General features: G+C 40.0%; 1 protein-coding gene across 4 annotated transcripts in view; it reads right to left on the minus strand.

The window, feature by feature from the left end:
* The window catches only part of phlpp2 (PH domain and leucine rich repeat protein phosphatase 2), an 89,042-nt gene that overhangs the window by 73,276 nt on the left and 3,742 nt on the right, over positions 1-12,024 (minus strand). For all 4 annotated transcript variants that reach the window (XR_011345875.1, XM_069901800.1, XM_069901797.1 and 1 more), the window contains exon 3: positions 2,944-3,077. Coding sequence is in view for 3 of the 4 variants with exons in the window: in XM_069901800.1 (XP_069757901.1) it covers positions 2,944-3,077 (134 nt within the window). In the remaining variant the exon portion in view is untranslated. The remainder of the gene's footprint in view (positions 1-2,943; positions 3,078-12,024) is intronic.

Consider the following 12,024-nt stretch of genomic DNA (forward strand, 5'->3'; position numbering starts at 1 on the left):
GGGAAAACTAGATCAGGTACGATTCAGTGATCATTAGGTGGGGGTGGGGCGGGGGGGGGGGGAATTGATGGTGGAGGGAGTGAACAAATTTCTGGGAGTCACCATCTCGAGGACCTTTCCTGGACCAAACATAGCAATGTCATTGTGAAGAAAGAACATCAGCGCCTCTATTCCTCAGGAGTTTGCAGAGGTTCGGTATGACATAGGAAACCTGGCAACCATCTACAGATATGTAGTTGAAAGTGTGCTGACTAGCTGCATCACTTCCTGGTATAGGGGATGTCAATACCTCTGAGTGGAAAGCCCTGAAAAGAGACAGCCTAATATATCACAGGCAAAATTCTCCCTACGATCAAGAAAATCTACATGGAATGCTGCTGGTAGAGAGCAGCAGCAACCATTAAGGATCTAAACAACGCAGGACATGGTCTGTTCTCACTACTGCCATCTGGAAAGAGGTCTAGGTGCCACAAGTCATACCACCAGGTTCAGGAACAGTTGCTACCCCTCCACCATCAGACTCCTAACCAACAAACTCAGAAACTCGTTTAAGAATATATACTTCATGTTATTTATAATTAACTTTTTTCTGTATTGCATAGCTTGTTTACATTTCTTTATTTTGTCGACGACTATTTCTTGAGTACAGTTTGCACTACCAATAAGTTGAAAATCCTGCAGGGAAAAAGAATCTCAGGGTTGTATGTGATGTCATGTATGTACTTGGACAATACATCTGAACTTTGAATAACCTTCTCAGGAAACAAAAGCGCATGTGAAGTGTTGCACAAGAATCATGAAAGAGGATGATGAATTTGGCAGATGCTGGATATGCAATTACACAATTAGGTATTAAAAAGTATTCTTTAAATGGTGAGAATACGAAATGCTGCTATAAGGGGTCTGGACAGTATGAGCAGAAATGAAGCATGGAGGTACAACAGCAATGAGCAAGGCAGAGTGGTTGTTGAGTTTTATTGCGAAAGGTCGATGCACATAAATAGTAGTCTTGCGACAGTTGCTAAAAATAATTGGTGAGACCACATCTGGAGAACTGCTTGTCAACTTTGGACTCCTTATCCAAGGAGGGATATTGCTGTTTATAAGAGATGAATTAACCAGGTTGATTCCCAACATGATGATTTTTGTGCAGATGAAATTAATTGCATACCACAGTAAAGTCAAAACCATGAACAATATTTATAAAACTGTGGATTGTATTATCCTATGACCAGTGCATTAATGAAATCAATTACATAGAAGCAATGAAAAAAATAACAAGTCTGTTTGGCAGGGTAATTAGTATATTTTAGTATGTAACTTCTTAACAGATTTACAAATCTGACATCAAATTAGTTTAGTAAACTTAAGCTTTTATCTAAAACTCATTAAACAAATTGCAAACAATGACAACATTCAAAGACCACAAGTGCATTTATGACCATTGGAAATAGGTTCCTTTTTTCCCCCCAGATCCTGACTGAAATGCATTTTGGGGCTTTTTGTACATTTGTTTCAGACATTTTTTTTTTAACCATAAAACTGTTGGTGCAAAGAGTGATATTGATGAAATATTGCACCCTAAAGGAATGGCACTGTATTTAACCTGGAAAGTGAAGGTAATGACATTGGTCAATTTTTCTTAATACATTACAAGAGTGGTGCACAAAGTACTCTTGGCTCATTTACAAAGTAGGTCCATTACTGCAGACTTCTTTTTTACCCAATCATCAACCTTGGGATCCACTTAAATGGCTGTGATGCATTTTTCAGATGATCAGTGATTCTGAAAAGTACAATGTTTATTCTTCACATCATATTCTCCTTTAACCACCAAGGTCTAAGAAAAGGACTAACCCCTTTGAAAGATGCTGCTAGATCAGCTGATTACATTTAAAGCTTTCTATTTTTGTTTCTGACTTACAGCTACTACAGTACTCATTCTACTGTTTTATTTCAATGCATCTTAAGTTATTAAAACAATCAGAAAACTGGAATTGTTCACCTTGGTCTCCATTTAGCTGCAAAAGCCAGGTGTGAACTCTTCTATTAAATGTTGTTCCTCAATCAAATCTTCACTTCAAGTGAGTAAAGACAAGTAGTCATTTTCCCCTTTCTGAGAGGGGAAAGCACAGCAGTAAAATTACAGGAGTAGAATAGAGAGGTCTTTTCTTGGGATTCAGAACTAGATTTTAGTCCACCTCAGCAATTACAGAACTAAAAAGCCAGTGGCCACACAACTGTGAGGTTGTAGTTAAAAAATAATTGTTTACTAATGTTCTGCAGGGAAAGATATCTGCCATCCTTCTCAATCTGCCCACTGAATGACAAGATTAGGAATAATAGTTATCTCTCACAAATGGTCTAAAAAGCTCAAAAGACATTTTAGGATGGTCTCACCAGTAATGTCCATGTCGCAAACAACACAAAGTGGCTATAGCTGTAGTCTCCTTAGTGGTTTGACAAAGAAATAACAAATCTGCAGAAGGCAAGCAATCTTTGTGACCAGCAATATGAAACATTCAGGAGACTGCAGATGCTAGAATCTGAAGCTAAACACAATCTGCTAGAGGAACTCAGTGGGTCAAGCAGCATCAGCATGAGAAAAAAAATTGTTCACCTTTCAGGCCGAAGCCCTTCATTAAGAACTGATGAAGAGTTCTGGCCCAAAACATCAACCATTCATTTTCTCCCACTGATGCTGCTCCACCTGCTGTGTTCCTTCAGTGGTTCCTTTTCTACAAATGAATCACCAAATTATAATAATACTTTGTGCACAACCACTGGCTAATTTGTTGTGTGTGTGTGTGTGTGTGTGTGTGTGTGTGTGTGTGTGTGTGTGTGTGTGTGTGTGTGTGTGTGTGTGTGTGTGTATATATTTTTTTTTAAGTTTTGAAACAGAAGTGCGAGTCATTTTTTTTTCCTTAGCAGAGGGATCCTTACCATGAAAGTATCTAATCATGCAGCTCAAATCAGCTATGGCACCTTCCTCTTGTATCCGAAGTGGGTCCTGGAAACCTAATCCAGATAGATAATCATAAAGGATTTGCAGAGGCCTCTCATCAGGATTCATTCTCCTGCAAAAGATGAAGTGATAAACATCAGAATCAAGAATAATGCAGAGATAATAGTTTAAATCCCATCATGGCAATTGTTAATTTTCCATTTAATTAATAATTTGGAATTTAAAAAACAAACCACTAACAGTAAACTACAAAATTCAGGTAGTAGATAGACAGGGATGAAGAGGAACTGCTTTTCCCACCCCATAGTGTATGTGTGAACTTTTCTGCCCAAGGAAGCAAGGCTACTGTAGCGAGCTGCACTGATCTACAAGCAAACCAGGTCACAGAGGTGCAAGCTCGCACTGGGCTGTCAGCACAATGGTCCCGGTGGGAGGGGCCAAAAGGATCATGGGAGTGGTGCTAATAAGCTCTTGAAGAGTTCCAGTAAAGTCAGTTGGTTGGTTCAACTCACTCACAGCTTTTGTATGGTTTTTTCTTTCGTTCGCTGAACAGCACCTCGACTACACTACCTCATTAATTATATTCATGACACAGTTAGACAGGTTTTTGTATAGTAGGAAATTAAGGGATGTTGGGGAGCTGAGTCCAAAGCCAGATCAGCCACGATCTGGCTTGTTGGGCCAGAAAGCCTGCTTATTTCTTATGTTTTTATGTGTCATATGGATACAAAAACTTGTTTGATTCACAAACAGTCCTTATTTTATTTTACATTTTAGACTTGCAGCATGGTACAGGCCCTTCCAGTCCGTAAGCCTGTGCCACCCAAATACCCCAATTAATCTACAACCCCTGTACGATTTGAATGGTGAGAGAAAACAAGAACACCTGGAGGAAACCCACGCAGACACGTGGAGAATGTACAAACTCCTTACAGACAGCGCCAGATTCAAACCTCAAAACGTGCATCTTGGCGCCTCACAGTTCGGCGGGCAGCAACCTCCTTTGAAGAAGACCACAGAGCCCACCTCACTGACAAAAGACAAAGGAGGAAAAACCCAACACCCAACCCCAACCCACCAATTTTCCCCTGCAACCGTGTCTGCCTGTCCCGCATCGGACCTGTCAGCCACAAACGAGGCTGCAGCTGACGTGGACATTTACCCCCTCCATAAATCTTCGTCCGCGAAGCCAAGCCAAAGAAGAAGAAAGTATTGCACTAATTGCTACGCTAACCATGGCACCCCAGTCTTCAGGGAAGGAAATCTGCCATCTTTACCTGGTTTGACTCTTAAATGGCCTCTGAAATTACTTAACAAGCCACTTCATTATTACTATAACCACCACATTTAAACACACAAGGAATATAATCAGTTTAGATATGGAAAGTCACTAAACCCAATGAATTGAGCAAAGTCCTCCTCACAAATCTTTTGGTTTTGCTATTACAGAATCATGCCTACAGACAATGAGCTTCAGTCCACCTGGAAAGTGACTATATCCTGAGAACCCCCCACAGTCAAGTTTGCAAGAGTATTCACAGAAGTATTCAAGAGGACCACATATATGAGAACCCCCCCACAGTCAAGTTTGCAAGAGTATTCACAGAGGTGTTCAAGAGGACCACATATTTCCTCTGCCAAGTTTTAATAATTATCAGCCAGAGGCCCTGACATCTATCATCAGGAAATGCTTCAAGAAGCTGGTCATGGCTCACATCAACTTCAAGCCACTACAATTTGCCAGCTATCACAGCAGGTCCATGGCAGGTGCTCTCTCTCTCCCTGGCTCGACACTCACCCCAACAACATCTGGATAATTTAGGTTTATTGACTAAAGCAGGGTGGAGCACGTGCCCCTCGGTTTCAATGGTGCTGAAGTGGAGATGGTGGAGAGCTTTAAGCTATTTGGTGTAAAAATCCCCAACAGCCTATATTGGACTAACCACTTTGATACTATGGCCAAGAAAGTACACCATCTATTTGCTCAGAAGCTGAAGAAAACTCAGCATTTTCCCCTTGTCCCTCACTAACTTTTATGGAGATGCACCACAGAAAGAATCTGTCTTCATTTATCACAGCTTGGTGTGGGAACTGCTTTGCTCAAGACCACAAAACCCCATACAGAGATGTGAACATAGCTCAGGCCAATCTCCTGCTCATTGACTCCATCTTCATCACCGACTCCCTTGGGTAAACAGCCAACACATTAATGGATACATCCCACCCTGGTCACACTCTCTTCCCTCCCTTCAGGGAGAAGATACAAGTTTGAGAACATCCACCACAGGTTCAAGGACAATTTCTTTCCTGCTTTTATCAAAATTTTGAATGGATCACTCATTAGTAAATGATGATGTATTGTACTGTTTCACTCTACTTTTTTCTCTTTAACACATCCCTAAACCTTTGTTTTATTCTTGAACTCACTGTTGACTGGAAGGAAAACAAAGGATATTTTTCACTGGAAGTAACAATAAACAATTCAATTCCCCTGAACAATTCCTGGGGACATCCACTCCCAAAGACAGGAAAACTCAAAAGAAAACTACCCACTGGTAATAGTGATAAAGCAGGTAGATTTTCCATCAGCAGAAATTGCTGGACTTTTCTTACTGTCAGAGAAAGAAACAAAAGAGAGTCGCTGAGTGTCATTGCATTCGCCTCCAGTGCTCCCACAGCCTCTGCAGCCACACAAACATCAGCAACCCAAGCTCATGAAACAAACCTCTGACACGATCAGGAAGCCTTCAGTTCCCTCAGCACCCTCTTGCATCTTCGTTCCAATACCCCCTTCAGCCATTACACAGCCTGGTGCAAGTCCTTTGACCCCAGTCATCAGCAACCTGCGCGAGTCACTCGCCTTGAGTCACCAGCAGCTTGCCACCTGTGTGTTCTTTAGCTGCAGAGCTCCTCACTGGTCCACCACTGTGGTCACCATCCTGTAGGGTCATCTCCTCTCCTTCTTAAGCAGCATTGTTCTCCCTGTTTTCTAGTGCCCTACACTAGTCGTTTGTTTCTCTGAAGTTTGCAATCTCTCAAGGCTGCTGCAAAATACAGGCGTGTCCATCTTGGACCCAGACCTCTCGGCTGGAAGATTTTAAAACAAGCTACACTTGGCTCCTTTAATAGGCTATGGCCGTTGGTAGCGTTGTGTCTCCTCTTATCACCCTCTGCAAGTCCTCACTAGTGACAGCACTGCCATTACAGCAGCTCTGGCAGCACCATTTTGACGGTGAAAGTATAGTCAAGGGAGGTGGAGGAACACCTGCAGGACTGCTTTAAATTGGTGGATTGGACCACGTTCAAGGATTCATCTTCAGATTTGAACGAATGTGACAAAGTTGTTGCCAACTTCATCAGACACAGAGTGGAATAGTACGTGCCTCTGCGTACATATCAAAAGTCATGGATGAACAATATGGAGGCTACTGGAGAAACTAGATACTAGAATGGTAAGCTAAACACAATCTGCTGGAGGAACTCACCAGGTTGAGTAGCATCATTGGGAGAAAAGATATGGCTGATGTTTCGAGCCAGAGCCCTTTGTCAAAATACAAAACGCAAGATTGTAGAGCAAACTATATAATAAATGGCAGGAGCATTAATGTATCAAGTGATCTTGGGGTGCAAGCCCATAGCTCACTCAAAGTACTAATACAAGTTGATAAGGTGGTAAAGACAGAATACTTGCTTTTACTGGTTAGGTGTTCAGCATCAAAGATGGGAACTCGTGTGACAGCTGCATAAAACTTTGGTTCAGCCACCGCTGGATTACAGTGTGTAGTTCTGGTTGCTGCATTACAGGAAGGATGCCTAGCCTTTGAATAGGGTGCAAAAAAAAGTTCACCAGGATGTTGCTTGCATTGGAGAGCATGAGTTATAAAAAGAGGTTGGACAAACTTAGATTGTTTACTCTGGAAATTCAGAAGCTGAAGAGACATAAATGGGGTAGATAGACTCTATTTCCCAGGGTGGAAAGTTTGAATGCCAACGCCATAGATTTTTAGGATGAGAGTGAGAAGGTTGAAAGAAGATTTGTAAGACTTTTTTTTTAAAACGTAAACGGAGGTGCCTAGATTATGTTGCCAGAGAAAATGACAGGATACACTTGAGAGGCATTTAGACAAGCACATGAACAGGCAAGAGATGGAGGGATAAATTTTACTCTTCTAGTCATTGTGTCAAGATTAATGAAATTACTGAATTTAATGATTTTAATGTTGTTTGTCTTCGAGGTGAATTATCAGAGTACTTATTAGACAGAAAGGTGTACAAAACACAAGGATGAACAAACAAAAAGAGAATGTCTAGCTAGCCTCATCAATTGCTGATAAACTGCTCCCCAATAGACACTGTAAATTAGTATTTCAGATCTCCTTTGGTAGGTTCTTCCCTGCATATTTGCAATAATGAAAATGTGATTTCAGTATTTCTAGCCTTTGTGGGTTATCATGTGCGCATAGGTTGAAGGCAGGAGAAAGCTAAGCCACTTTGTCCCTCAAAGTCTATGCATAAATACCCTGTTATATTGACTCCACTGAAATATGGCCATTTAGTGAAGGAGCAAAATGGATACTGGAATCAGCTAGCACCCTCGCTATTATTAAAAAACATGTTGTATTTCTCCTCTTTCAAATACCCTCAATCAGGTTTTATTTTGCTGGAACAGCAATTACTCAGCCAGACTTCTTGAATTATTTAACAAAAGACATGCCATGCCTCAAGAGCCTTATAGAGGACAGAAGATTCTGAAGGACAGTCTCAAAACCTGTCAATATTCTGACAACCAAATACAAATCCTGGTTCCTCTCAGTCAGAAATATAGGTCAGTAAAGTTAGGACTTTGAAAAGTCTATCTAAAAGACAACCTAAATAATGGCTTTGAAAAATATTCCATTTAAAGTTATCTGGTTAGATGTATCAATTAATGATAAATCAACAAAACTCCACAAATTCGGACCTTCACCATTAAAATTTCATCAATACCTCTCAGATAAATACATCACTTAACATGTAGCTGAATAATTATTGCTTGAGCAATTAGCAAAGTAGTGTTGGCCTATACTAAAAAGAATTTAAGTACAAGAATAAAGACATCTCACTGCAATTATAACCAGCTTTCAATAGATCTCACCTGGAGGCGCTATCTCAGACTTGGAACATCTTGACAATTTATTGACTATAGATTACCCTTCAACACAATAGTATCAAACAAACATATTCCTAAACTTTGTGACCTTAGACTCAGCACCCCCCCTACAATTGGATCCATGACCTATCCTGCAGGCCACAATCAGTGTGGACTGGTGACAGCAACTCCTCCATGATTATCCTCAACACCATAGGGCTCCAACAAAGCTGTGTCATCATCCTCCTGCTATACTCCCTGTATACCCATAACTCCATGGCCAAACACAGCTCCAACTCCATCTAAAAATTTGTAGTTGAAATGGCCATTTTTGCCACAATCTCTAATAACAGGTCAGAGTACAGAAAGGAGAGAGAGTGACCAGTGGCTCAGTGCCAGGACAACAACCTCTTCCCCAATGTCAGCAAAACTAAGGAGCTGGTTATAGATTTCTCACTCCTTGGTCTGTTTCAATGGCACTGAGGTGAAGATAGGGGACACCTTTAAGTTCCTTGATTTGGTCCACCTTTGTCAATGCAATGAACAAGAAAGCACATCAGTGCCTCATCCTCCTCAGAAGCCTGAGGAAATATGGTTTATTGCCTGCATCCCATAACAATTTCTACAAGGGCACCATTAAAAACATCAGGATGCATTACTAAATGGTATGGTAAGAAAGCTTGGACTGCAGAAGATTGTGAATGTAGCTCAGGCTAACACACATGCCACCCTCTCCTCCATCTACAATTCCTGCTGCCTTGGAAAACTAGCCAACATCCGATCCTGGCTATACTCTCTTCAATCCCCACCAGTCAGGGGGATGATTTACTAGTATGATTACCTGCACACCAGGTTCAAGGACAGATTTTTTTCCCCCACTGTTATCAGGCTCTTGAATGAATTTCATGAGGGTAAAGATATATTGCCTTTGGCCCATACCATCTTACTCTGTAACTGAACTTTTGTACTGTGCCTTACTTATTGTACTGTGTATGAGATGTTCAACTGAATGACTCACAAAACAACCTCCATCACTGCTTCTTGGTACAAGTGACATTAACTTGAACTGGGGAATCAGGACGAGGGTCACAGAATAAGGGCCAAGTCATTTAGAATGAAAACAGGAATAAATCTCTTTACTCAAAGGGTAGTAGATTTTTCGAATTCTCTTCTTTGGAAGAGTATGGAGGCATAGACATTGTTCATTTTTGGATATTAAGAGAATCTATGTGGCGAAACTGTGGGAAGCCAAGGCAGAAGATCAGCCAGAAGTTTGAAGACTGATCCCTGGTCCAAATTCTTCTGTTCCTATGCTCATTGCTACAGATTACCAACTGCCAGTTAACATTTATCCTGCAAAACTAGATATTACAAGCAATAAACACACCAAATGGATTAATGACACCGAAGGCAGTGTTCCTGAAATCCATTTTTAAAAATGCACATCTGCAGATATTGTACATTTTGACTGGACTTCAATGTCATTGTATCAGATAATCACTTTATAATTTCACATGAACAAGTTTTAAGTTTCTTCCTTCAGTGACCCACAATTTAATGTACTTTCTTGAAGTTTAATCCTATATTTACAATTTCTTTGCACTGATTCAACAGCTACATGTTTCAAAATAAATCATTTCACAACAGGAAAGCTTTGATTATTGTTTGATATCATGCATACTAAAGAAGGTCCAAATGAACATCTAGTTACAAATTAAAAATGTCAGATTCACAAACAAAACAATGCATAGGTACTCTTGAACATTTAAAAGAAATGCTGTGAAACTGTTATTTAAGAGCCTAAAAAAAAATTCAAGCAAGTCAATGGTTACATTATTTTAGAAAAGGAATTGGGTGGGGGGAGAGGAGGCACACAAGGAGGGAGTACACTCCCTGGTAAACATTGGAGTAAGACCAAAAGTAAAGAAGAAAGATGTACATTTTTCCTGAATCTGACTGCATTATGACTCATTTGATCTGTGTTACAAAATTATATCCTTTACCACCATGGAGAATTTGATTCTATACTTTAAATAATACCTTTGAAAATATCTAGCATTTATAACATTTATTTTCTTCTTAGATATCACACTCCATTTCGTGATAAGATTGCATTTTCCACTCAAAGGTTTTCGTTAATTAAGGGGAGCACTAATTCAGTTAGTTTAGCAGTTAGCACTACAATGTTACAGTGCCAGTGACCAGGGCCATGGTTCAAATCCCACACCACCTGTAAGGAGTTTGTACGTTATCCCTGTGTCTGTGTGGGTTTCCTCCGCGTGCTCCGGTTTGCTCCCACAGTTCATAAAAACATACTGGGGGGGGGGGGGGTGGGTGCAAGTTAATTGGGTGTAACTGGGTGGCAGGGGCTCGTGGGCCTTAAGGGCCAGTTACTGTGCTGTATGTTTAAATTTAAAAAAAATTAAATTAGTCACATTTCTAAAAACAATGACATACACATTATGTATAACTATGTTTTGTATCTCCTGTTATACAGTTCATCATGATTTAATTTGCATTCTGTATTAGCCTTAAATAATTGTATAATTGAACACCAATTATGAACAAATAGACTGAATGAAAACAGAATTCAAACAATCTCTCATAACAAAAGGACTTTTTCTTATGTGCAATAACATGCAAATAGAACTTTGGAACAAGACTAAAGTACCTTGAGCATGGATAGGACAAGATAAGAAAAGCAACAGTAAACAAAATGATTTGAAAAATAGCCAAGTTAAGGAGGGAAAACTGATGATAAACAAGGAGATGATTAAAATCTGAACATGTCAAGTAAACTAGTTGAGGGGATGGGAACTCTGCAGTGAGCTAACATCATCAAGATGGTTGAATGGACAACCAAGATCAGGTGTTTCAAAACAAAGCTATTATTTGGCAATATGACTTTATGTTTAGAAGAGCAGAATCAGAAAACAATATTTTGATGTTGTAAAAAAAATAAACAAACCAAGAATAGAATTTAAAGCAATGCCTTATTCCCAACTCTGAGTCACAGAGACCAAAACAGACTAACAGATACCAGTATGCAATTTGGACAATCATGAACCCTATAAACCAACATGGATATCATTTCACTGAGATTAAACAGTTCAATATCCATATAATTTATATTTCAGAGCAGGACTTCAGTCCAAGCTCAATTGATTTTGATATATTTCAGTAATAAAGAAAGCAGAGAGAAAAAAAAATCACCTGATTTAATGCAATCAATATTCAAGAAGCAATAGTGAAGGCAAAAAATATTAGGGAAGAAACATTAAAAATAAACCTAAAGATATCTCTGCAGGAAACATAGTTAAGCAGCTAGAATACAATGAACATTATTGTATGTACTGCATTGTAGAAACCCTTAGCTGTACAAGATGTTTGAATGGCCACATTTGGAGATACTGCTCAGTAAGATAACATTTGGCTTTTTTTGTGCAGCTTTGGTCACTCTGCTTGAAAAAGTGCAAATAAATTCACACAGATGTTACCAGGATTGGAGGGCATGAGTTACAAGACTGGATAGACTGGGGGTTTACTCCTGGAGTGTAGGAGGCAGAGGGGTGACCTTGTAGATACATGGAAGATCTTGAGGAGCAGAGTTAAGGTGAATAGTCATAATCTTTGCCACAAGATAGGAAAGTCTAAAACTAGAGGGCACACATTTAAGATAAAAGGGGAAAGATTTCAAAGAGACCTGAAAGGGTTTTCCCCACCCCCCTACCCTCCCCCCCACACATCGGAGGGGTGCGGGGGTCATATATGGAAATGAGCTGGCAGGGAAGCTGCAGAAGCAAGATGCAATTGCAACACCTAACTGACAAATACGTGAACAGTGAATGTTTCACGAGATAGAGGACAAACACAGGCAAATGAAATCAAACTGGATAGGCAACTTGGTCAGATGGATAAGTTGCGATGACTG

This window comes from Narcine bancroftii, chromosome 10 (assembly GCF_036971445.1).
Source record: "Narcine bancroftii isolate sNarBan1 chromosome 10, sNarBan1.hap1, whole genome shotgun sequence".
Classification (NCBI taxonomy): domain Eukaryota; kingdom Metazoa; phylum Chordata; class Chondrichthyes; order Torpediniformes; family Narcinidae; genus Narcine; species Narcine bancroftii.